The sequence below is a fragment of the Thermobia domestica genome, chromosome 1 (assembly GCF_964235325.1).
Source record: "Thermobia domestica chromosome 1, izTheDome1.hap1.1, whole genome shotgun sequence".
NCBI lineage: Eukaryota > Metazoa > Arthropoda > Insecta > Zygentoma > Lepismatidae > Thermobia > Thermobia domestica.
In genome coordinates this window covers 256,371,839-256,394,663 of record NC_137454.1, presented here as the reverse complement: position 1 = coordinate 256,394,663, position 22,825 = coordinate 256,371,839, and the positions used below count along the sequence as shown (strand labels likewise).

At 35.6% G+C, this 22,825-nt stretch overlaps 1 protein-coding gene across 1 annotated transcript in view; it reads right to left on the bottom strand.

The window, feature by feature from the left end:
* LOC145660529 (serine/threonine-protein phosphatase 2B catalytic subunit 3) overlaps positions 1-22,825 on the bottom strand; it is a 412,317-nt gene that overhangs the window by 4,989 nt on the left and 384,503 nt on the right. The window contains exon 13 of the mRNA XM_081725713.1: positions 17,494-17,686. Within this exon, the coding sequence (XP_081581839.1) occupies positions 17,517-17,686 (170 nt within the window). The 3' untranslated portion in view covers positions 17,494-17,516. The remainder of the gene's footprint in view (positions 1-17,493; positions 17,687-22,825) is intronic.

Sequence of the window (22,825 nt, the reverse complement as noted above, 5' to 3'; positions counted from 1 at the left end):
CTTACTAAACTTTCAGGATACACTATTCAATTGTTTAAAAACATGCAAAAATTATACGTTTAAAACATTCAACGGCACTTGTAACAAAGTGATTTCCTCACTTCTGTTACACTATACTAGTCAATAATATCATGTTGATGTCGTCGTTATTTCGTACCATTGAGGTCATATATACATGTACAGTCAGGGACAAAAATCGGGCACTCCCCGTGTAACTTATACAAGGAGTGTCCGACGTTTTTGTCCCTGACTGTACTTATATTTGACACTCGTGTATCATTGTAGTCACGGAGATTCAATAGGTGTACTTCATTTGTTTATTCATGAAGACCGGAAATATGGATTTTATTTGCTCGTATACATCAGTTAATTAAAATTTATGGAATACATCACTTTAGAGAGGAAATTCTCGAATCGAAGGCTACAATGAGACCATGCTCAAATTTACATTGCGACATAGCGAAAGGCATATCTAGTTCTTTTATTACCTCAATTTACAACCAATTTAATTAGGATTCCCACTTATTTTGCAAATTCTCTTACTTTTCCAGATTATGATTTAAAATTTCCGACTCTACATATAATGTAAAAAGCATCTATGTATTCCTCTTGCTACGGGTTGAGTCTGCATGAACATTTATATAGTCGTTAAACCGTTATTATTTTTAAGTCGGAATGTTAAACCAAGGCTGTAGCGAAATAAAGGTTTAGAAACTGGATTTGAGAAGTATAAATCAATACTTAAAATTCTTTCACTTTTCCGTTAGATGAATTCCCTCACTTTCCCGGTATACGGGTCGATGGGAAGCCTGTTAAATAAAGAAAGGTGGTAACCTGTTGCAAATTCCCTTGTAGTTAACAAAAAAAAGGTAAGAAACACAGAAAGCTCTCCTCTAGGGAGACAAAAATCCCTCCAACCTCCCCCGCCACACACACCGACTATATTTTATTTATTACCTTGTATTTATATCATTTTCTATTCATCACCATTATTATTTTCTTTTATTTAATTACTGACATTTTCTAGTACATTGGCCACAATCCAAACAATATGACTAAGGATTTAAAAAAAGACTTAGTAGACTAATGTTTCAAAAATAGAGACTGATAGAGACTTTGGCCAAAAAAGATACTTTTAGATGAAAAAGAGACTCGCTCCGATGCCTGAAAATATTACTGTACGAGTTGGATTATTGAGTCTAAGCACGATTAGCATAAAATGTGAGAATAATTTGACTGCTGAAATAGTTTAGTTTGACGTCATTGACTTTTGTCTTGTATAAACATTTTTTTTTTAAATTTATTTGTACAGAAGGTTGTCCACGACTCAAACACTTCCCTGACTAGTAAATCCTCTTTCTCCTCCATTTATTGTGTTCGATGTGAGGCCGCCGGCCCGAACAATCCCCGAGAGCGTAGTTTCCACTACAGCAAACTTCTGCGTTGTGGGAGTCTCATTATACTATTTTGGAAACTTTACGAAGACTTTGCAAGGTACGGAGACGGCGTCGAGCAAATGCTTGTTTCAGCACTCCAAACTTACAGTAGTTCATTGGTGAGGAGTTTGGAGATTTCACAGGGATCGACGAAAATGGTAGCACTCGAATTTCCGTCTTCCTTCCATAAATGCCTGGAATAATCACGCGGTATGGGTGGAGGCCCTGTCTATGTGGATTCATGCATTTGTGGTCTCGTCATCTTAGAGGCGGAAGATCTGTGTGTCAGAGACCATACAACGATACTTGTATTTCACTTGTATTTCAACATCTTTATTATACCTTTACTTATTTGTATTTGTGGGCAAAATGTACTTTTGAATTATGCACAAGCTGTTCAAGAAAGGAATAAGAAGAATATGAAAAGAGGCATTGATGTAATTTCTTTTCTGTAATGTGATTATATTTTGTTATAATAGTGATTCGACGGTGTGAGTTGTCATAGCAACGAAAACTAAATAATGCATAAGAAAGAATCCATCTCGTGAAATCTATATGTATCATTTTTAAAGAATGTACTTGTTTAATTTGTTTCGTACTACAATAAAAGGTAATATATTGATACAGTGTGTAAAATGGATTTTGATATATCAGTAGCCTTAGTTATATGAATATATGAACTGTGGTCGTTATAACCATGACGTTTTCCTGGAAGCAAGTTGTGTTGGGTTGGTGTTGGAAGGAACTACAGTTCCCCGCCTGGAATACCCAGTCATAACTAGAAATCCCCTGGAAACTTTTCCTTGTACTGCTGCACAAAGCCACAACGACTTTTATGCTCTGTTTGACTGTAAGAAAGAGATCAAGCTCTGCTGGTCTTATCTAGACAGTCAATCTCCATTCACGGTATATAATCATTTCCAGTTGTTCCCTACAACGTATACAATTTTCTGACGTTTATGACCTCTGGATGGATGTGGTGCTCTGTGAGATGGTGTTCACGCACTTTGTAACGAACTTCCAATGCGAGGTTCTTCCTGATAATGTTGGAAACTGTGCCTTTTGTGATACCGTGTTTTATGGTCAAACTTCTGTCTGTGCTCTCCTAAAGGTGTGCACCGTATTGGGGATTCAAGCCTCATAATTTCCGGCCAACCATGTACTGCATAGCCTGTTCGACACATCGTCGGATGATGAAACTCACACCAACTTTGCTGACGATTAAATCATTATCTTTGGACAGCTTTATTATTATAGGCGACGGAAAGACCACAAACAAGCCCCTCCTCCCAGAAAGCTATCGCTTTCACTTCCATCATTCCACTCATCGCACTCAACTGATACTGTTATCAAGTATAGGTACCAGTGTAGCAAGCCATATATATCGTTAGAAAGGACCAGTGGAAGTCGACTATTTTTTCTAGTGGGCACCTTTTGTAGTTATTAGTTAGATATATTGTAAGTCAAATTGTGTATTAGTGGTCAGGCATGTATGTCAGTGAAACGGGCCATTTGAACCAATTTTTAGTAATTAATATCATTGTTGCAGAAGTTTAGGTTCATTATAAAGAGCAAATAAAATATATTTTAGCATTTACGTTACTATTAACCTAGATTTACCGATTTGAAAGTGAAAAATTATGAGTCAAAGTTTTGAGATGTTGCAGTTACTTGCTACATGCTTCAAATTATAGCGAAATCTGCTTAAAATTAGAAGTACTGGTCATCTCGGCGAAAAACTTTTGCGCTACAGCTTCCACGTACTCTTGATTGTGAAAGTAAGAATCGCGAACGATAGAAATACGTCATGAACTAGAACAAGTAATAATCCATGGGTGCAAGGTTAAAACTTGTGTTGGGTGTGGCATCAGTTAAATTCGCTCAAATTCCCGTAGTTTATTCCGAGTAGTTCGAGAAGTATGGTGTTTCGAATTGTCTGCTGTAGAAAAGCTCTCTCTGTTCATTAATGCAAGTTTTTCCTCCACACAATGGCGAAATTGGGACCGAGCTCCGTTGAACTCGATTCATAATTCCACCGGACGAAAAGAATCACTTTGTGTAAGAAACGCTCTTGTTTGGTGAGAAGTTCCGACACCTACCTTTTACTTAACTGCTAATTATAAAAGTTAGAATCTCACGAAAAGATATTTTTCCATAGCATGTTATTCTCTTCAAGGGTTTTGCAGGGACTTACCCTGAAGATTAAATCTACTCGCCTTTCTACTTGAGTTGGGATCAATTCAGCAGTTCCAGATGCTTTTAGCGAAGTGATGACAAAACCACATCGGACTGATATAGAGCGCTCAATCAATAATCTCAAAGTGTTAAGTCGTCGAATATGCTCATCGCAAGACCTCAAAATCCACAGACTTCTGTTTGGCCAGTATAAAACTCAAAGTAAAAATTCCAGAGTTAGATTTCATTGCACATTAATCTTTGAACTTGTCAAATTATACGTGGAATAAAATAGTGCAGAATCATTCTGAGCACAAATTATCATAATCTGTAGTCGTGTCAAAAAGCACTTAACACGGTTTAAACTGCACCAATCACAGGGCTCCTAGTGGTCTGGTCTCTTCAAAATAGTTGAAAAGTGACCAAAATCTCATCAAAAAGTAACTTTAAAATCTTGAAGCCAATCTTGGGCATAAATTGAATTTTACACCCACCCACAATATATATATATATATGCTTCTTCTCTACACTCCACTTCAACAGGTTTTCCTCACTTACAGAACTTTCATTCAGTTCAGTCAAAGATGTAACAACTTCTTTCTTTACAAATCGCAACAACAAAACCTTGATAACAGTTTGAAGTTTAAGGGGCTTCTCCTCCTGAAGCAGTTCTGTGATATCTTTGAAACTGAACTCCACTCGTTCCTACATAGTACTGAAAATTGTCTAAGCCATGAAAATTTTCAGATTCTTTAAACGATCTTTCACTTTTTAACATTTCTATATATGAATTCAATCAATTTTATGAATACTGCCGAATTGTTACTTGATCACTGATATTTGTTAACGGAAAGTTTTTCGGAAAAATATAGAAGAAAATTTTCCCTCACATCACGGCTAAACAACGATGTAGGAATAAGTGGAGTATGTTTTTACGAATCGGAAAAGTTTCATCACTGTACAGGACAGACAATTTTTCGATTCATGAAAAATTGTTCCACTTGTTCCTACATCGTACTTAAAATTGTCTGAGCCATGAAAATTTTCAGATTCTTTAACCGATCTTTCACTTTTTAACATTTCTATACATGAACTCAATCAATTTTATGAATATTGACGAATTGTTACTTAATCACTATTTGTTAAGAACGGAATATGTTCCGGAAAAATACAGAAGAAAATTTTCCACCTCACATCTCGACTAAACAACGATGTAGGAATAAGTGGAGTATGCCTTTGTGAATCGGAAAAATTTTCTGGAAAATTTTCCGTTTCAAAATTTTCTGGAAAATTTTCCGTTTCAAAATTTTCTGGAAAATTTTCATCACTGGTTTAGGCAGTCCTAACTTACTGGCAATTAGGAAAATCTTCCCATCTGGATGGCCAAACCCTTGATAAAATACTACTCATCGATGATAAACCCACCTTGAGAGCTTAAGCATCCACCAACCACCCATTGTGCTTTAGAAAGATTAAGGGCTGCAGGGAAAACTGACTTGGTTCACATGTGGCAACACAACTGCACATGATGACAAATATTGAAGTTTCCGGAAGAATAATAAGTAACAAGTTTCTGCTTTTTTCCATTTATTTTTACAATATTTTTCTTAGAAAATTGCCAATGCAAAACATAAATCAGACGAAAAACTGACTTTATCCCCACAAAAGTAACTTTTAGTTACCGAACTTGAAAAAAAGGTAATATTTAGTTAAAAAAAAAAAAAAAAAAAGTGATTTGCTATGAGCCCTGCAATCATGTGATATATATGGATGTATTTAAGTAGTATCACATCGTAGTTTGTTACCCAAAATCTTAGAAATAAGGTGATAGTCTATTACCGAGGTGCGATATTTTTGCAACAGAAAACTTGTCTTTCCTTCATGACAGAACAGTTCTTACTCTGTGATAAATCTCCTCGAGAAAGGCTTCCCTTTAAGTGTTGTTAGGATTTCAAGAACGCAATCTACTACGGACTACACACCAAATTACTGTAAATGGTTCTTGGAACTGACAACAGACATATTCGCTTCGACAGTTTATTCTATCTGTACAGAAAGCAACTCAATGGGCTCTTGAAATCCAAGACCTAAGTTTACTTCTCGGAAACTACATTACTAACTTAAACGTAAGACTTTTCTGTCCTCCACCTTTTCATAGTTGTTTTATAACATTGGCTCTGAAGTATGATTTATTTTATTATTCTATATTGTTGTACACCAAAATGATTAATAATATATTATATCATATATATATATATATATAACCACCAAAAACATAAATGTGAAAAATAGAGCCAAATTTTCGTATATTTCTCACTTTCTTCTGCCAAGAAAGATTTGAAAAAATGGAAATTGTTCTCAGCACTAAAGGCTAAAATTTCATTTCATTTTCCAATTTTCGTATTTAAGTAGCTTGGTATCGTTTCAGATTTCATTTTTTTTTTTTTAAATGATATTTTACAAATACAGTTTGAAGTTCACCATAGTTCAAACCCATCTTTATATAATCTTTGACAAAACTATGAACTTTTGGGTTAAGTATTCCGAAACGATGTCAACTGCTACTGAAATACAAAAACTGGAAAATGAAATCTGCAACTCTAGTGTAGTTCTATATATATTATTGCTTCGTAAAACTTTTGCCCGGCAAGTTCTTTTCAGCACTAAAGTTGCAAATTTCATTTTCTAATTTTCGGATTTCAATAGAACTTGGAATGATTTTAGATCTTTTATTCTTTTTCTGGCCAAACGAAATGATAAATGTAGAACTGTGAATTGTTTTCACATTTAGGTTTCTGGTGAGATACCACAATTTTTTTGAAAAGAATTTAGTGATCTACCTAGAATTTAAAGCGGTAGATAGATCACTAGTTTACTCGTCTATTAAATATGATAATGATGAATATTCAGTACTTATTTTCCCTGTCAAGTTGCAGATCTCCACATTTATAGGAAGTATTTTTTTTTTTTTTTTTTTTTTAAATAACTCCATGGCCTATGGAACCGGAAGGTTCAATGACGCACTCAAAAAAGCTCTCCACTGACTTCTATCCTTAGCCAACTGGATCCAGTTTCTACTTTGTATTCCTATTTCTGCGAGATCCATCTTAACATTGTCCTCCCATCTGCGCCTAGGTCTTCCTAATCGTCGTTCTCCGATTGGTCTTCCAGTTAAGACTTTGAAAGTGTTCCTACTTTCTTCCATCCTGGCTACATGACCTGCCCAAATGAGCCTCCTAGATTATGACCCTAACAATGTTTGGTAAACCGTATAAATTATGTTGTTCTTCCTATGAAGTTTCCGCCATTCCCCATTCCAGTTCCTCTTGGGTCCGAATATTCATCTGAGGATATTGTTTTCAAATACTTTCAGTCTACGTTCTTCCCTCAGAGTAAGCGACCATGTTTTGCAACCATACAGAACAACAGGCATGATTATCGTTATATATATAAAGTTTCAAATTCCTTGACAGAATTCGTGACAAGAGATTTTGAACGGAATAGTACCACGAATTCCCTGCTTTTCGACGACATTTAATTTCTTTGTGAATATGATTTTTGGGCTGTTAATATTGATCCTAGATATTTGAAAGTGTCCACTTCATCAGAAGTATTATTTGACATTTTAAAACACCCATAATTTGTCGTACAGGGATTTAAACGAACTTCCATGTATTTAGTTTTTTCAGCATTTACTTCTAAACCCATGTCCCTGCAAACGTTTAATAAGATCTCTGCATTTCATTTATTGTTGTTCTATCATCCCATATAAAATTTACATCATCAGCATACGCTATATCCTGGTGAATACTATTCAACTCTAGGCCCTGGTAACTATATATAAATTTTTAATGGTTTTCATAAATGTCAGTAACTTAGCGACCCAATATGCAATTTAACGTACCTTCGCTTCTATTGTTCTCCATGAACTGGGAAGGAATTTTTAATCTTACTTATACCAAATACTTACATTGTACGGGATTTCAAATTTCTTTGTTTACCGCAAATATCCTGCTGTATGTGTTTGAATTAGTATTTATGAGTGACTAAGATCTGAAAGTTTCGGGAAAGATGCTTTTCGGAGTTTTTCCTTTACTTTGTAACAGAAAACCTGGAAAATTCAAATTTCAAACCGTCAAACTTCAAATTGGCATATCTACAGGACCCCAGGACCTTGATGTTTTGTATGTTTTGATGTCAATTAGTGAGTAAGTAAGTTAGCGCCTTAGAAAAAACTAACTACTATCTCAAGCGGTTTGAAATAAAACAGGCGCAGGTTACCAACTCAGCTAATTTCAATCGCATTATCTTCATGAGAAGCCAAATCATGGATGTTCGAAAAACGGTCGAGTTGCTCCGTGTAAATAGACACAAGATTTGCTCCAGCTCTGAGTGATTGAGAACTTGGCTTGGTAAACTGCCGTGCGCGAAGATCACAAATCCTACATTTCAGCCGAAAGTTACGTAGGAATATGTAATTATGTCATTGCTGATGGAAAAATCGTACGTCAAGATGAATAAATTAGCTGAAGACCATGGTGCATCGAAGCTTCTATGTTGCGGCAGAACATCATTACGTTTTTATCAGGAAATGGCAGAGGAATTAGGAATTCGTGTCATTCCGTTTGAAGACATTCCTGTGAAAAGTCCAGATGCCAGTCCTACGGAATTTTGCACATTTGCACTGTTGAAACGTAGTCTTCATCATCGCCACTCGCGGACTCTGGATGGTTTATGGAAAGCTTGTAGGGAGGAGTGGGACAGAGTTCCCATGCCTGCCCTGTGCCAGAGCTCGCTGCAATGGAAATTGCGATCCCGTGCGACAGTACACAATGCTGGGGGTCCAACAGAACATGACCGGTGTTGGCGTGCGGTATCTTCTAAGGTGAATATCCATTAAAATATTATATATATATATATATATATATATATATATATATATATATATATATATATATATATATAAAGCGAACAACCTTCTGTACAACACCTCTTCAATTATGATTCTGCCTCTGCAACTTGAACCACGACGCTAAACTAGCAAAAAACTGTTACTATGGATCTGCTCGATCGCCTTTCTATATAATATATTGTAAATAAAAGCTTGTTGTTGGCGATTGTGTATATTTGTTTATTTTTGATAGATATGCTGCTTCGATCCACGGTATCGAACCAACTTGCATTTGCTACTTCTTTTCCTTTTTGAGACATAGACAGTTTTTGTATTTAGTTTAGGCATTTAAGCATGGTTACATTCCTACTATAAGAAATCAAATGATAAATACATAAACAATGAACACGATCACGGTCTTTTAATACAGGATAATGAAGTGAATATACTCATTTTCAAACAGAGTAACACACTGAGCAATATATATGTGATAATATGTATTTAAATCATGTAACGGTTTTAATACAATAACTGTCTTCACCAGACCTCCACTCCTTCTGGCAGCTTGGGAGTTGGTCATCTCTTATATACTCCGGAAATCAACTTTTAATTGATCTCCGCAAGACAGGATAGTATGGGAAGAAGCAGACGTCATAGAAGTAGAGAACAGAACATTGGTGAGAAAATGGAAACAAGCCAGGAGACAAGGTGATGAATTGGAATGCAGGATTTGCGACAGAAAGAGTGGGAGAAGATTCTACTTAAAGAAATAAAAAAGAAAGAAAACAAATAAACAAATTAATAAGGATAATTAGATGACAGAATGTATCCAGCAAAAAAAGTAAACTTTTAATTGTCACGTGTGCGGTCAAAAAGTAAAAGTGAAAAACAACAATCATTATTTTTAATGAAGGGGCGGAGCCTATTTAATAGTTGGTCTCCGAGAGTATATAAGAGGTGACCAACTCCCAAGTAGCCAGAAAGAATGGAAGTCTGATGAAGACACAGTTACTGTGTTCAAAGTGTTATTGTGTTTTAGTGCAATATGGAAACAAGACCTGATAGAATATTTATTCTCAGGTTAACATTTATTCATTTGGGATTTCTTTCCATAATGTCTTTATTACCTCGTATTAACTGTTAGTTTTGCGCATTTGAGTATTTACAAAATTCTATTTTCCAGCAACGGATACAATCACGAAAGTAAACTAAATTTCCAACTAGAAAGCAAGCAAAAAACAGATTATTTCTAAGAAAAATAAAATCTTGTCCTGGAACATTATTTATACGAGTGCAAGAAGTCAATATTATTTACACGGATTACAAAATTTTCACTGAAAATTCGTAGTTTCACAATTCCCGAAAAGTCCTCAGGGTTATTGCAAGTTCGTTGCTTAACACATTCATACTTCACATTAAATCAGTTTATCGTAGCACAAAGATAATTACTGCATTAATGATGTTTGAACAAAAGAAATGCAAGTAGGAGAGGAAACGATAGAACACACAAAACCAATACTGCGTACCCACGGTTCGAAAGAAGGAGTTTTGCGCCAGAATTGAACGCTCGACTGACTATGTCACCGAATGTGTTTTAGTAACAACCTGTAAAATATTTCAAACCCGCATAAGATCTGAAACTTGCTCGGTCCTTTGGATCAGTTTCCTTGATTCAATATAACACAAACAGTCAGCGAGAAGAAACCTGTTTGCTTCCCTACTTCCAAAACCCAAGGATTTTTTTTGGCGAAAAACAAGATATAGAACAGCAACTACAACATTATGTTGATTCAATTTACAATTTCTTTTTCCTGTAGCAAAGTATGAATACGTCAACATTAAAATAAGAACTGCACATCATGAAACTTCGTTACTTTCACACTATACAAATTATTTTTATTTGGACACAAATTATTTTTATTTTGGGATAATATGAATCGCATTTCTAATCGTTCCTTTTCTTGTATTCCACGGCAAATTAATAAATAAAGAAATCCAAACTTTGTTACGGATTTTTGGAGAGAGGTGCTAGCAGGGATGTTCCCACGATACCCTCCAACTCCCAGACTAACTTTGTGCCACCAACAAACACTGCATTCCAGTTACAAATTATTTGTACGTCTTACCTGAAAGAATCTTGTTTTCATAATACTTCGAACATTTCGTATCGGCATTCAAAAAGGATATTTAAAAAAACTTCAAGCACTGATTAAGGAGATAGAAGAAGAAATTTCATTTGTACTTCTGTTCTACAAATATTGTTCACAAATTGCTGCACCATTTTTAATACCAGAATAATATTATAATAGAATAAACATATGTGTAAACTTACGAGACGCATCATTAAACATTGTAAATGTATAACTACTGATGGAAAGTGATTAAATATGTAGCTATCAATGTATAGCAATTAACAAATATTGCACTACAAGCACAAAGTAGAAAGTACTTTGGTAGTACAGACTTAACCCATATTTAAAGACCAAGAATCCAATTAAATTAGTACAGCTATCCACTGAGTACTGACCGAATGCATATACTGTCATGTGAAACTTTATCTGCAGTTTTCGTAAAACTCAAACACTTCCGAAATAAACCTGTTTGTGAATTAAAATACACTACAATGAAAACACAAGCTAAAATACGAGCAATCGTATTCCAAAATCCTTTCGTTTGCGTGGTTAGCTACCTTCATTTCATGCAAGGTAGGAAACTCCGATAAAATCGAACCTAGTGAAAACGAAAAAGAGGTTGAATTATGTGTGCATCTAAATGAATTTTCCATTGGATTCTGTAAATGCTTCACCAATGAGATTTCACTGCACAAATGAAAGTAAAACATAAGAGTAAGATAATGCGCACAACTTCAGAACATAAGTTTGTTACACATCATTAGTGAGAAACACAAGATAGGTCTTACGTTTGAAGGTGTCAGTTAAAAAACAACCATTCAACCACAACTGAAATCTTAGAATTTTTTATTTTAAATGTTTACAAAATCTCATTCTTCGAAATTTCTTGACTCTCAACACAATTCCCTGACTTTTCATGGTTCTCCAGGTTTGTCGCCATCCCGTTTCCCTTATCTGCGCCGATAAATTCGGAATTAACGTGCGAATGTAACCACACAAACAATGTAATAATTATCATATATATATGCATTCTGGCTTTAATCCCCTAAGTGAATAGTTTTCTAGCGGATAAGCATAAACGTGTGGAATCGTTTCATGAGATTTTCTTGATGGTCGATTACTTTCAAGCTCGAGAATAGAACTTGGGACCATCCCAACGCATTTGTATGATAAGGCTGTTTTGTAAGCACACATTCGTTTACACAAGCTATCACAACAAAGACGCTGTTGTAACATTTACTGTGAAGGGATTGCGAAATACCGTATTTTTCCTTCCATTCAGCCACAATGAACACCGAAGAACCACTTAGTCAAAGAACATAACAAGAACATAACAGCAAAATAGCGTATATAACACGTGAAAACCTGTGCAAGTAAATCGCAAATCAGACTATTTATATTTCACACAAATGTATTTACTCGAATCTTGGCAAATATTTCATACTTACGTAATGTGCATCAAGATAAATACAACGTATAAAATACTTTAAGATAGATTGCACACTTTTCAAATAGTACATTAATCGGCTGCAGAATGTACAATGCGTAACTGCCCTTTCCCACTCTGTCTGTGCAGACTATTTCAAGTCCAAGGCGATTTTCGGTAAAAACTACAGTTCAGAAACCCTCAAATATTACAAGTTTTCACTTGTGTTTTCTGCAAGACACCCAGAAACTTCCACGCACTACAGTACTTAGTTAACTTTCTCGTCTTCAGGTAGGAATGGTCAATTTTTATAGCAACTAACGATTGTAATATTTCCTCCTTATGTTCCGCCTATCGCTCAGAATAGAAGAGGCTCTACCTAACCAATTTTTCACTTACATCCAATATTATCAAAAACGACACATTTCAATAATTTAACAATAAGGCAATAACAACGGTCAGACAAATCTCACCGGAGGAAAGAAGAATTCACAAGAGAAAGAGCACTTGTAACAGCCTTTAGATATTTTACTGTTGCTGAGCTCCTCCGTGGCTAAGCGGTTAGCGTACGCGCCTTTGGCGTGGGAGGCCCGGGTTCGATTCCCGGCGGGAGCTAATGTGGTTCGGATTCCACGTTAATCAGTAGGTCCACGTCTTATCTAGCCTCGCTGCTGAACGGGACGTTAAACTCAATCAACTCAATTTTACTGTTGCTAAAACGGGATAGAAGGCTTCAATCAAACTATCCACTCAATTTTGCTGGAGCGAAACTAAGCAGCAATAATTACAGTCTTCCGAACTTACATCGCACTGAAGAAACATCTTCCAAGACTCGACTAAGATCTGTCTCGAGAGATCCCTGAAAGACACACTATCAAAGGGACTTCACTGGACAGAAATAAAAGTAAGTGCTACAAAACTTCGGCTAGGGAGTTCTGCTGGAAGTTTACGAAGCCACAACACATTTTATTTAATTGTATCTGTTGAAAATGTATTTTACATGCGACTATTTCGTTCTCACATGTATGTCAAATTCATTTTACTTTTAAGTTCATGAATCGCCTCAGTATTTACCTTCACGTACGCGACATAGTCGCGGCTCTAGTCCTACGGCCTATTCCAATTCTGCCCTACGTCCGTTGTTTATTCTTATCTCTAACCCAACATAGTTTTAAGAATTACAAGTTTCAGCGTTATTCTCTCTTCATAATTCAGTAGACAATGAACAAACGCGTTGCATGGCCTAGCTGTTCTCAAGATAAAACTGTGGGGGCATAATATGCTGGATGTGCTGGACCTTGCTTCGGAAGTGATTCGATCTCGAGACCTTCGTTTTATAGGTGAATCTCCTCGGTTCCCCATCTTCCGGAACTCGATGGAAGCGCGCTTCGGTTATGTGGCATATACTCTTGGTTAATTTACCTCAATGTTCCTTGAAACATGGAGTCGTAGGGCTTCTGGTCGTCAGTTTCGATTACACGGTCGCATTTTTGCGCTTCACAGAACCTATTTGATTCGGCTTAACATGGCGTTGGTATTGTGTTTCGTTTTCCAGGCTTTTCCTCTCGCTGCCTTTGCATAACATTGTGGAAATACATAACTTTTTTCATCCTTATGTATTTACATGCGATGGTAGTACAACGCATTTGCGTTGTTATATACAGGGTATTAATGAACTATATCGACAAACTGTACGAGGTGATTCCTCACATCAAAATAAGAGAAAAAAGTTCATATGGACCTATGGCGAAAAGTGCATAGTTTCAGAGCTATGGCTGTCCAAAATCGCGAAAAAGCTAAATTTCAATAGGCCCTATTTCGAATTCCAGAAACTGTGGATGGTGGTTCTTATTAGCGTAAAAGGAAGCCACGCATACACAATCCAAATGTGCATATTTCATGAATTGTCAATAGGTGTACACGGTATTCCTTACAGGGTATAATTCTCAGATATGATCTCTTTCAGATATATCCTGATTTTAAGAAGGGTCCAACGTAGGCAGGAGGTAAGTCTTGACAACAATGGATATCCAATGATTCGGAGGGAAATCGAAGTGTTAGGAACCGGCAGCTACATGCATTTTTTGTGTTCGGAATAACGTGTGATGCGATGTATTTCAGCACGATATATTTCACGTTTTTTTCACTTATAAGCGTGAAAGAAAACCTAGCAGCATGCGCTCTCTCCAGTACGAAAGACCCTGCTGCTGACGATCATTTACACTTCCGACATCGTGCCAAAGGATTCAGTGTACACTGCTGTCAAGGATTATAGTTTGCCTACCTTGGACCAATCAAAGTCAGTACATCTCAAAATTAGGTTGATGGCATGTCTGGGAATTTCACCCTGCAGGAAATACTCTGTACGCAAATTAAACATTAATGAAATATGCATTTTTGGATTGCGTATACGTGACTTCCTTTACGCTGATAAGGACTACCATCCACAGTCTCTTGAATTCAAAATAGGGCCTCTTGAAATTCGGCTTTTTCGCAATTTTGGGCAGCCCTAGCTCTGATGCTATGCACTTTTCGCCATAGGTCCATATGAACTTTTTCTCTTATTTTGATGAAAGGAATCACCTCTCAGTTTGTCGGTATAGTTCACTAACACCCTGTATATATACATTATCCTCTCGATTTTTCGTATACCATAGCAAAAGGTTCTCGGATTTTTCCTGGTAATTTTTGTTTTGCTCAACAACTACCTGTCTTAATAGAACATAGTTCTTGCGCGAATATAGTTCTCGCTTCCACACCGTCCCGCATAAGCGACGCGACCGAATGTTACGGAGGGTCACATTAACATTGTTAGACTTTCAAACTGTGCTATGTATAAGCACTGAAAGTTTCCTAGAACAATTATATATGTCTGTCACAGGCATTAGAGCAAAAACGGAGAGATCGAAATGCGGTTTTCTGAATCACTCAGCGTTCCAAGAATATGCTCCACGTCTTCCGTTAATCTTCTCAAACCGGATCGAACGTTTCCAGTTTCAACGTTGATCACCATTCAACAAGAACGGTAAGAGATAGCAACACGCAGTTTCTAAAAATCGATTCAGAATAGATTTAATTTCCAACCATATCTCTCTACTAAAACCGAATCTGGTATAAATTCATTACCATTTCCGGTCTCAAGATTAAATTATGTTGGGCAAAAATAGAAATATTTTGAAAACAGTTTTTCGGAATCTATTCAGTGTTTCAATAGATTGCATCTCCTTCCTTCACCTTTAATAAAAAACAGAAGTAGTAGAAATCAACCATTTCCAGTTTTAGCGTTGATCGCTATATATCAAAATCGGTAACAGATAGCGAGAAACAATTTTCTGCAATCGATTAAGCGTCCTAAGAATAGATTCCATTTCCACTCTAATTTCTTTAAGAATACAGGAAGTAGTAGAAATTTACCACTTTGGTTTCAATATTAATTTTCAACACGGTAAGAGACAGCGAGAACTAGCTTTTCCATATGGCTTCAGCATCTTAAGAATAAGATACTCTGACTTATCCTTCTATTACAACTGGAAGTTGTAGACCTACTCGAATCCGGTTTAATATCAAATTCACATAGTTTGAAGGTCGACTGTAGTTTCATAATATGAAACAAAACTTACTTGTTTTCTCTTCTCATTATTTCTAAGACCTAATTGACTTTCAAATCAACTCATTCTCAACAGCCTCTAGTACTTATTCATCGCTTTTATGTATTTACAATACTCCTTACGAAATATGAAGTCTCTTTCTTCACCTCTATTTAAACACACAAAACGTACTCCTCTTATATAGCTTCTTTCGTCGTCCCTATCCCGCGTTTACATTTTACATCTTCACTGGGATCCGAAAATTAATTACGTATTCTATTTTGTACTCTCCTACTTCTATAGCTGAAAGAGATTCCTTCGCCACTGCTTTTACCTCTCTACTGTTTATCCCATACCCAATTTCTCCTTAACTTTTCTACCTTTTCTAATCTCGATTCAGAATCCGCAATAAGATGGAACAATTCTTCCTTCTTTCCCCATCTTTTCCTAAAATCAACTGGAATACTGCTTATCTCAGTTGGCTTTCTACTTCTAATTTCTGATATTGTTTTCTCCAAGCTCGTCATGGAATACTGTAAACTCTGCATGAATTACGCTATTTTGTTCTTCCTCCGCAATAATTAAACTACGCTGTTTATTTCTATTTTCTCACAAACGGTTTTTCGTAGACTAAAATTTCGTTCCGCTTGCTATCTTCCTAGTCAAAATTGCTACTGTCACCATTCTCTCCTTCTTTCCTATGCATTCCCTTATATTTTTGTATTCTTATTTTCCTATGTAATCACATTTTCTTTGGTAGAATTCTTCCTTTGCTGTGTAGTCTCCATAATATGATATTTTAAACTTCCTTTACAAGTTTTTGCCTTTCTTAGTACTATTCTATTTTCATATCTTCTTTGTTATCCACAAATTCTATTACCGTGATATTTTTATATATTATACAGCCAACTATTACTACCTACGGATACTTTATCTAATTCCAACTAATGCTTGTTTTTGAATTTTCCTAAGTATAGTTTTCTCAATTCCTTACTTTCGAACTTTTCAGTGTTCAACAACTTGTTTCCTATTGTTCTGCTACATTCTCAGTTGGATATGTATTACAGTCAAAGCAGGGTTCCCACTTATTTGGCGAGGACAATGTGTAATGTAATGTAATAAATAAATTATTATTTAAAAAAAATCTTTTTTCCTGACCAGAGGTTTCCTCATCTACTTAAAATTCCTGACTTTCCATTTTTTTCAACTTTTCATGAAATTCTTTGACTTATCTAGGATTTTTTTTTTTTCGAATAAGCTGAATTTCCTTACTTTTTCAGGTTTTCCAGGTCGGTGGGAACCATACAAAGGTATAACCACGGAATATATTAGCTTCAAGGAATGTTTTCGAGCTTTATAAACTATGCCTAAATTTCTTCTGAGCCCTTACAATTTATTTGGTATCTCCGTTGTGAATAGGCCTGAAATCAACTTAGGTACTACTCTCATCTTAGGTGAGAGCTCTACCAAGCTATCGTACTTTACACCTTATTTTTACTGTAATTTGAATAATGAATGAGCTTAGTTACATTGATTGTCGATGTGTGAAAATCGAAAACACAGATGAGATAATAGGAATTATTCGGAGTTCAATGTTGCTTTTCAGCGTCAGGGTTATATGTTACGTAGACCTATACTTTGATATGAGATCCGAACTAGAAGTTTCCTCACTTGGAATCGAAAGTAAATGTGTTTTCATACCAATTAATTGGAAAATGTAGCTTTAATAAGAAAATCCATTAAAAACAGATATTATATTATACAATATAGAAGTACACTGGCATAACTACAGATAGTAACTTGAACTTTGGTTTGATGATACAGTGTCACATAATTCGTTCCTTACCTTACATGATAAACGTACGAGGTTCATGAATGGGCATTTGTGCTAGTATGATTGGCCTGGTTTCCTGGGGACTTATCCTCCGCAGGAGATGGCGGGGCATCTTTTCTTGGGGGCATCCGCTCATTAATTGCATCCAGACCTTTTGCTTCTTCAAATGATGTGATTTTGTGATTGGGAGAGAATCCTTGTAGAGCTGGAAGTATTATATATTATTTAGATTAATTAATAACATAAAAATATTGCCATTATATGAGAATAAATCACCTTTAACTACAGTACTACTTGTAACTACTCGAATCTGAATTTCTATTAACTGACAGCTCTTCTGATATTAAAGGAATTGCATATATATATATTAACGATATATGTATTAAAAGAAACAAATCGTTAATGGATAAATTTTCTGTCTTTAGATGTGGATATGTAAAATCAAAACTAAATACAAATAGAGATAATAGTGATTTCTTTCTGTGATTAATGCCAATTATTCCATCACAGATATTAAAGCAAAGAAAAACACTTAACTATTTAGGTATTAATAATTTAAAAACTTTCAATTATATATGAACCAAACTAATATTTACCTTTCTCAACTAGGGTGCAAATTTATTGAAAAAATATCGCTGAGTTGAATTTCCCTATCTTTCCTGGCAAGATTATGAAAATTCAGGTAAGGAGTATACTTATTAGAATGAAGAAGAAGAAAGGCGTTTTCATATGGGCACTTCTGGACAGAAGTTGCATTAATATAATTTATATCCATGTGGTCGTTACCAACAGCTCAAGACCACTGTGAAAATGACACTAGAAACATATATATGAATACTGTGTTTGTATTTTATAATTTGTTTGGCGTATAAGATACCTATATAATTAATTCTCGTTTATCCTATCCTATCCCTACTAATCTTTTCCTCGTGTCCTCAAAATGATGACACGGAGAAACGAAATTCCATTATTGATGTATAACAGAAACAAGCAAAATGAGCGGCTTTTGGTTCATATACAGAAGTATATGCGTCAATTTTCAAAACCGATTACATTAACAACTTGTTCATTAGAGCGGCAAATGTTAAGACTACATACAATCAATAGTTCCTTGTGTATTTGAAGTCTGTTGGATTTTTTTTTTTCAGCTGCAATGCTAATGTCAGAGATCTCATACCAATAATATATTTAATCAAACAACACGGAACTCTTCAAGGCTTTTGTATTGCTGTTTATCCGAATGGTTACGCGCATGGTCCCACTTATATCCTGGTTAAACAGATGTTTCAGTAGTGACCTGGCTTCGTACGGCAGTACCTAACAAACAGTTGATGCAGTCTAGGAAAAACGAAGTTATACTGACAGTCTACGCGCTGATCGTACCAATCAAATATAGCCGTACGCCACACCATCAGGCAGTTTAGTATCAGTTCTGATTTTTCGGCACTGGAGGAAAAGTAATAAATTTATTTTATGAGTGCGAATGATTTTAAATACCATTACTACTATGCCGTACTCTTGTAATTTCTCTCCAGCTAACTTGCATTTATTTATTTTAAGAATAAATATATTTCCAGCAGGGTAGATTGATTTAAATCAGTCTGTTTTAAATCACAAGATTTAAATCAGTCTGTTTTAAATCACAAGATTTAAATCAGTCTGTTTTAAATCACAAGATTTAAATCACTTTATTTTTTAAATAAAACTCGTTGATTTAAATCAAATTCCGAATTTAAAGTGAAAACAAGTAAAATCCCGTTTCCGTTCTGTCATTTCGATTGTGGAAGATAATAATCAAATACAATAAGATAATACAATGAGACTCAAAACGAGTGTCATGCAGAGGATGATTAGGGAAAATCCCATTTTGAACGGGGGAATCCCGCTCTTCTCCTCTTCGTAACATAAGGTTTTTAAATCGTTAACTATTCCACTGGTGAAATCACCATGGACACCTAAAACGAAAATTCTTTTGTGTGCGCGTCTGTCTGTTTGTTCCCAGATAATAGGGGCGTATTTAGGGGGTCCAATCCCTAAATACGCTAAATACCCCTACGAAACTTAAACCCCAATACTTTTACTTAAATGGCATAGTTAACATTTAATACTAATTCCTAATGTCTTTTCTTCAGTTCGCGACTAGTATTATACGAGGAGCAAAATTTGATTTAAATCAAAAAATCAACAAAAATGATTTTAAAAAAATATATGATCTTTTTTACCCTGATTTCCAGTAAATGTATTTCCTTCTGAATTTACATATAACAATGTGAAGATACTCCAGGTTTCTGAAGACTATCTTTTTTCTTTAAGAAGTGAAGATGTACGTTTACCAGCTGCTATTATATTATCTCCACTATCGCTTGTTGTTATGACCTTCATTGTAAGAAGCTACTGTCGAGAATATTCTGATCTGGATTTTCACACTACTACTGCCATACATTCTACAGACCACTGATACGGTTAAGGGATCTTTGAAAATTGATGTTTACACGGAGTTAAAATAATAATAATAAATATGCTGACAGCCTAGCCTTTAAATGGTTACGGCAGCTGTACAATTTTTTTTTTTTTTTTTGCAACGAGCTAAATACTTTATCGATCGTAACCAACCCTACCTTTCCTCTTGTTTGCAACTTCAAAATTAATACAACAATTTCAGTACAACTTTCTCAAATTGATTTCATCGTTCCAAAGTTAACAACATAAGACGCATATGGCAGATATATGCCGCTGCAGGCTGTATTCATGACATGTTTCAATATCATGACGTTATCTCGACACTTTAAATGTGTTCACTTATGATTATTTACAGTAGCTGGGTCAATCCATCTAAAGTGGTCCAAAAAATGGTGAAAATGGTTGCTCGACCATCTCTGAAAATTATAAAAATTTCAGTGTGATGAACCATGTGTATGGGAAGGTCAATAACATCATTCACGTTTTTGTATGTGCAAGTGTTCTTAAATGGCGGCCATCTTTGTTGTCGGTGGAGTGCCAAGTTTTGAACTTGCAAGCGTTTACGAAAACTACAGTTGCTCAGGATATCAGTTACGAATCAGACGAACGCCAAACAAAAATGAATGCTTACAGGAGAGACTGAGGTACACGGAGAATATAAACTTTTGCGTCTAAATAAATATACAGGGTTGCAAACCAATATATGAAATAACCAAAAAATTACACTTTTAAAGGGGCTGTATTTTGAAATGGCATAAAGTGGGAGGTTCGTAAGTTTTCTGCTGAATACTATTGCATGTAAAGAGTCTGCAGAAATATCCACAGCTATAATACTACTGGCACCGTAGATTTATGGGGGTCCGAAAGTTGAAGTTTGTGATTTTGATGCCATTTTGGGGCGTAATATCTCAGGAGGGCAACTTGCTAAAAATTGCTGCTTATGCCACAAAGTAATTCTGTATGTGAATAAACTATTGCAAAAAAATCATGACTGATATTACATGGAGAAAAAGTGAAGACATGGTAAAAATGATAAGAAAGCACATGCGTGACGATGGTCGTATCCCGGAAAAATTTAAATGTTTGGATATGTTTCATGTTAGATCTCAAAAACTACGCATGGTGCAGCAATTAGGCCCGATTTTGTTTGTGTTCAGTTGTGCAAAAGCTTGCGAGTGGTGTTTGTTCCATCTTTCTAGCTCCATGATCATTGCCACGTCTATATGGTAAGGAGGTTAGTCCCCCTTGCACCTACGACACCCATCGTCGAACTAGACCGCAATATTAAGGCACTTAATGTATCAGCAAAGTATCATTGAAATCCAATCCCAGTTACGGAGATTAATATGTTCAAAAAATTGCGTTACATCTATCCTAACTATATATAAAACTACATGAACTGACATAAATTAAAGGGGTACTTCCGGTTGACGTGAAAAGGTGAAATTTAGCATGATTGTAGCTTTCAAGTACTAACCCACAGGAAAATTGCCAAAAGTTAATATTTTTAATTTTTAGGGGGCCTAAGGGGAAATGAAGACATTCTCTATGTTATTTAAATGAGCACCCCTCCTTTTTTTCTTTTCTTATAATCTCATATTTTACGTACTTGGAATTGGAATAAAAACTTGAAATTCGATATGCTTGTACGTTTCCGTTAGCGTTAAAAGTTCAACCGTAGAGTGGTTTTATGGGGAACGGAAAAATATTCTAAATGTTATTTATATGGGACCTCATCCACACCCCAAAATATTTAGGCACTTCCGGCAGTATTAGAATGACGAAATTTAGCATTATTGTAGACTTCCGGAACTAACCAACAGGAAAATTGCCAAAAGTGAATATTTTTAAAGTCTATTGGGAGATGAAGTAATTCCCATGTTATTTAAATGGGTGTTTTCTTGTGATACAAAAACTTATCTTTTAGATAGTTGAAATACGAAAAGAAACTTGAAATTTAGTAGAATTGTAGGTTTTAGAGGTTCGAGGCCGTAGCCCAAGCAAACGCGAGGATCTGGGGCGGAGTCCTCAGCTAGCCAAACACTAGTCTCTCCTATATAACGAAACTTTGTGAACATATTAACTTCCGTAACTGTGATTGGATTTCAATGATACTTTGCTGATACATTAAATATCTTCTTAAATACCTTAATATCGCAGTCCAGTTCGACGATGTGTGTCATGGGAGCAAGGGGGAGCTTACCATATAGACGTGGCAATGATCATGGAGCTAGAAATATGAAACAAACAAAACTCGCAAGCTTTTACACAACTGAACACAAACAAAGTGGGTCTAATTGCTACGCCATGTGTAGTTTTTGAGATATAGTATGAAACATTCAAACATTTATCTTTTTTTCCCCGCGCTATAACAATCGCCAAGCACGTGCTTTCTTCGCGTTTTTACCGTGTCCTCACTTTTTACCCATGTAATGTCAGTCATGATCTTTATATTATATATATATAAAATAGTTTATTCACATACAAAATTACTTTGTGGCATAAGCAGCAATTTTTAGCAATTTGCCCTCCTGAGATATTACGCCCCAAAAATGGCATCAAAATCACAAACTTCAACTTTCGGACCCCCATAAATCTACGGTGCCAGTAGTATCATAGCTGTAGATATTTCTGCAGACTCTTTACGTGCAATAGTATTCAGCACAAAACTTATGAACCCCCTCCCCCCACACACTTTATGCCATTTCAAAATACAGCCCCTTTAGAAGTGTAATTTTCTGGTTATTTCATGTATTGGTTTGCAACCCTGAATATTTATTTAGACGCAATATTTTATATATATATATATATACTCCGTGTATCTCAGTCTCTCCTGTAAACATACGTTTTCGTTTGGTGTTCGTCTAAGTCGTACGTCTTGAGC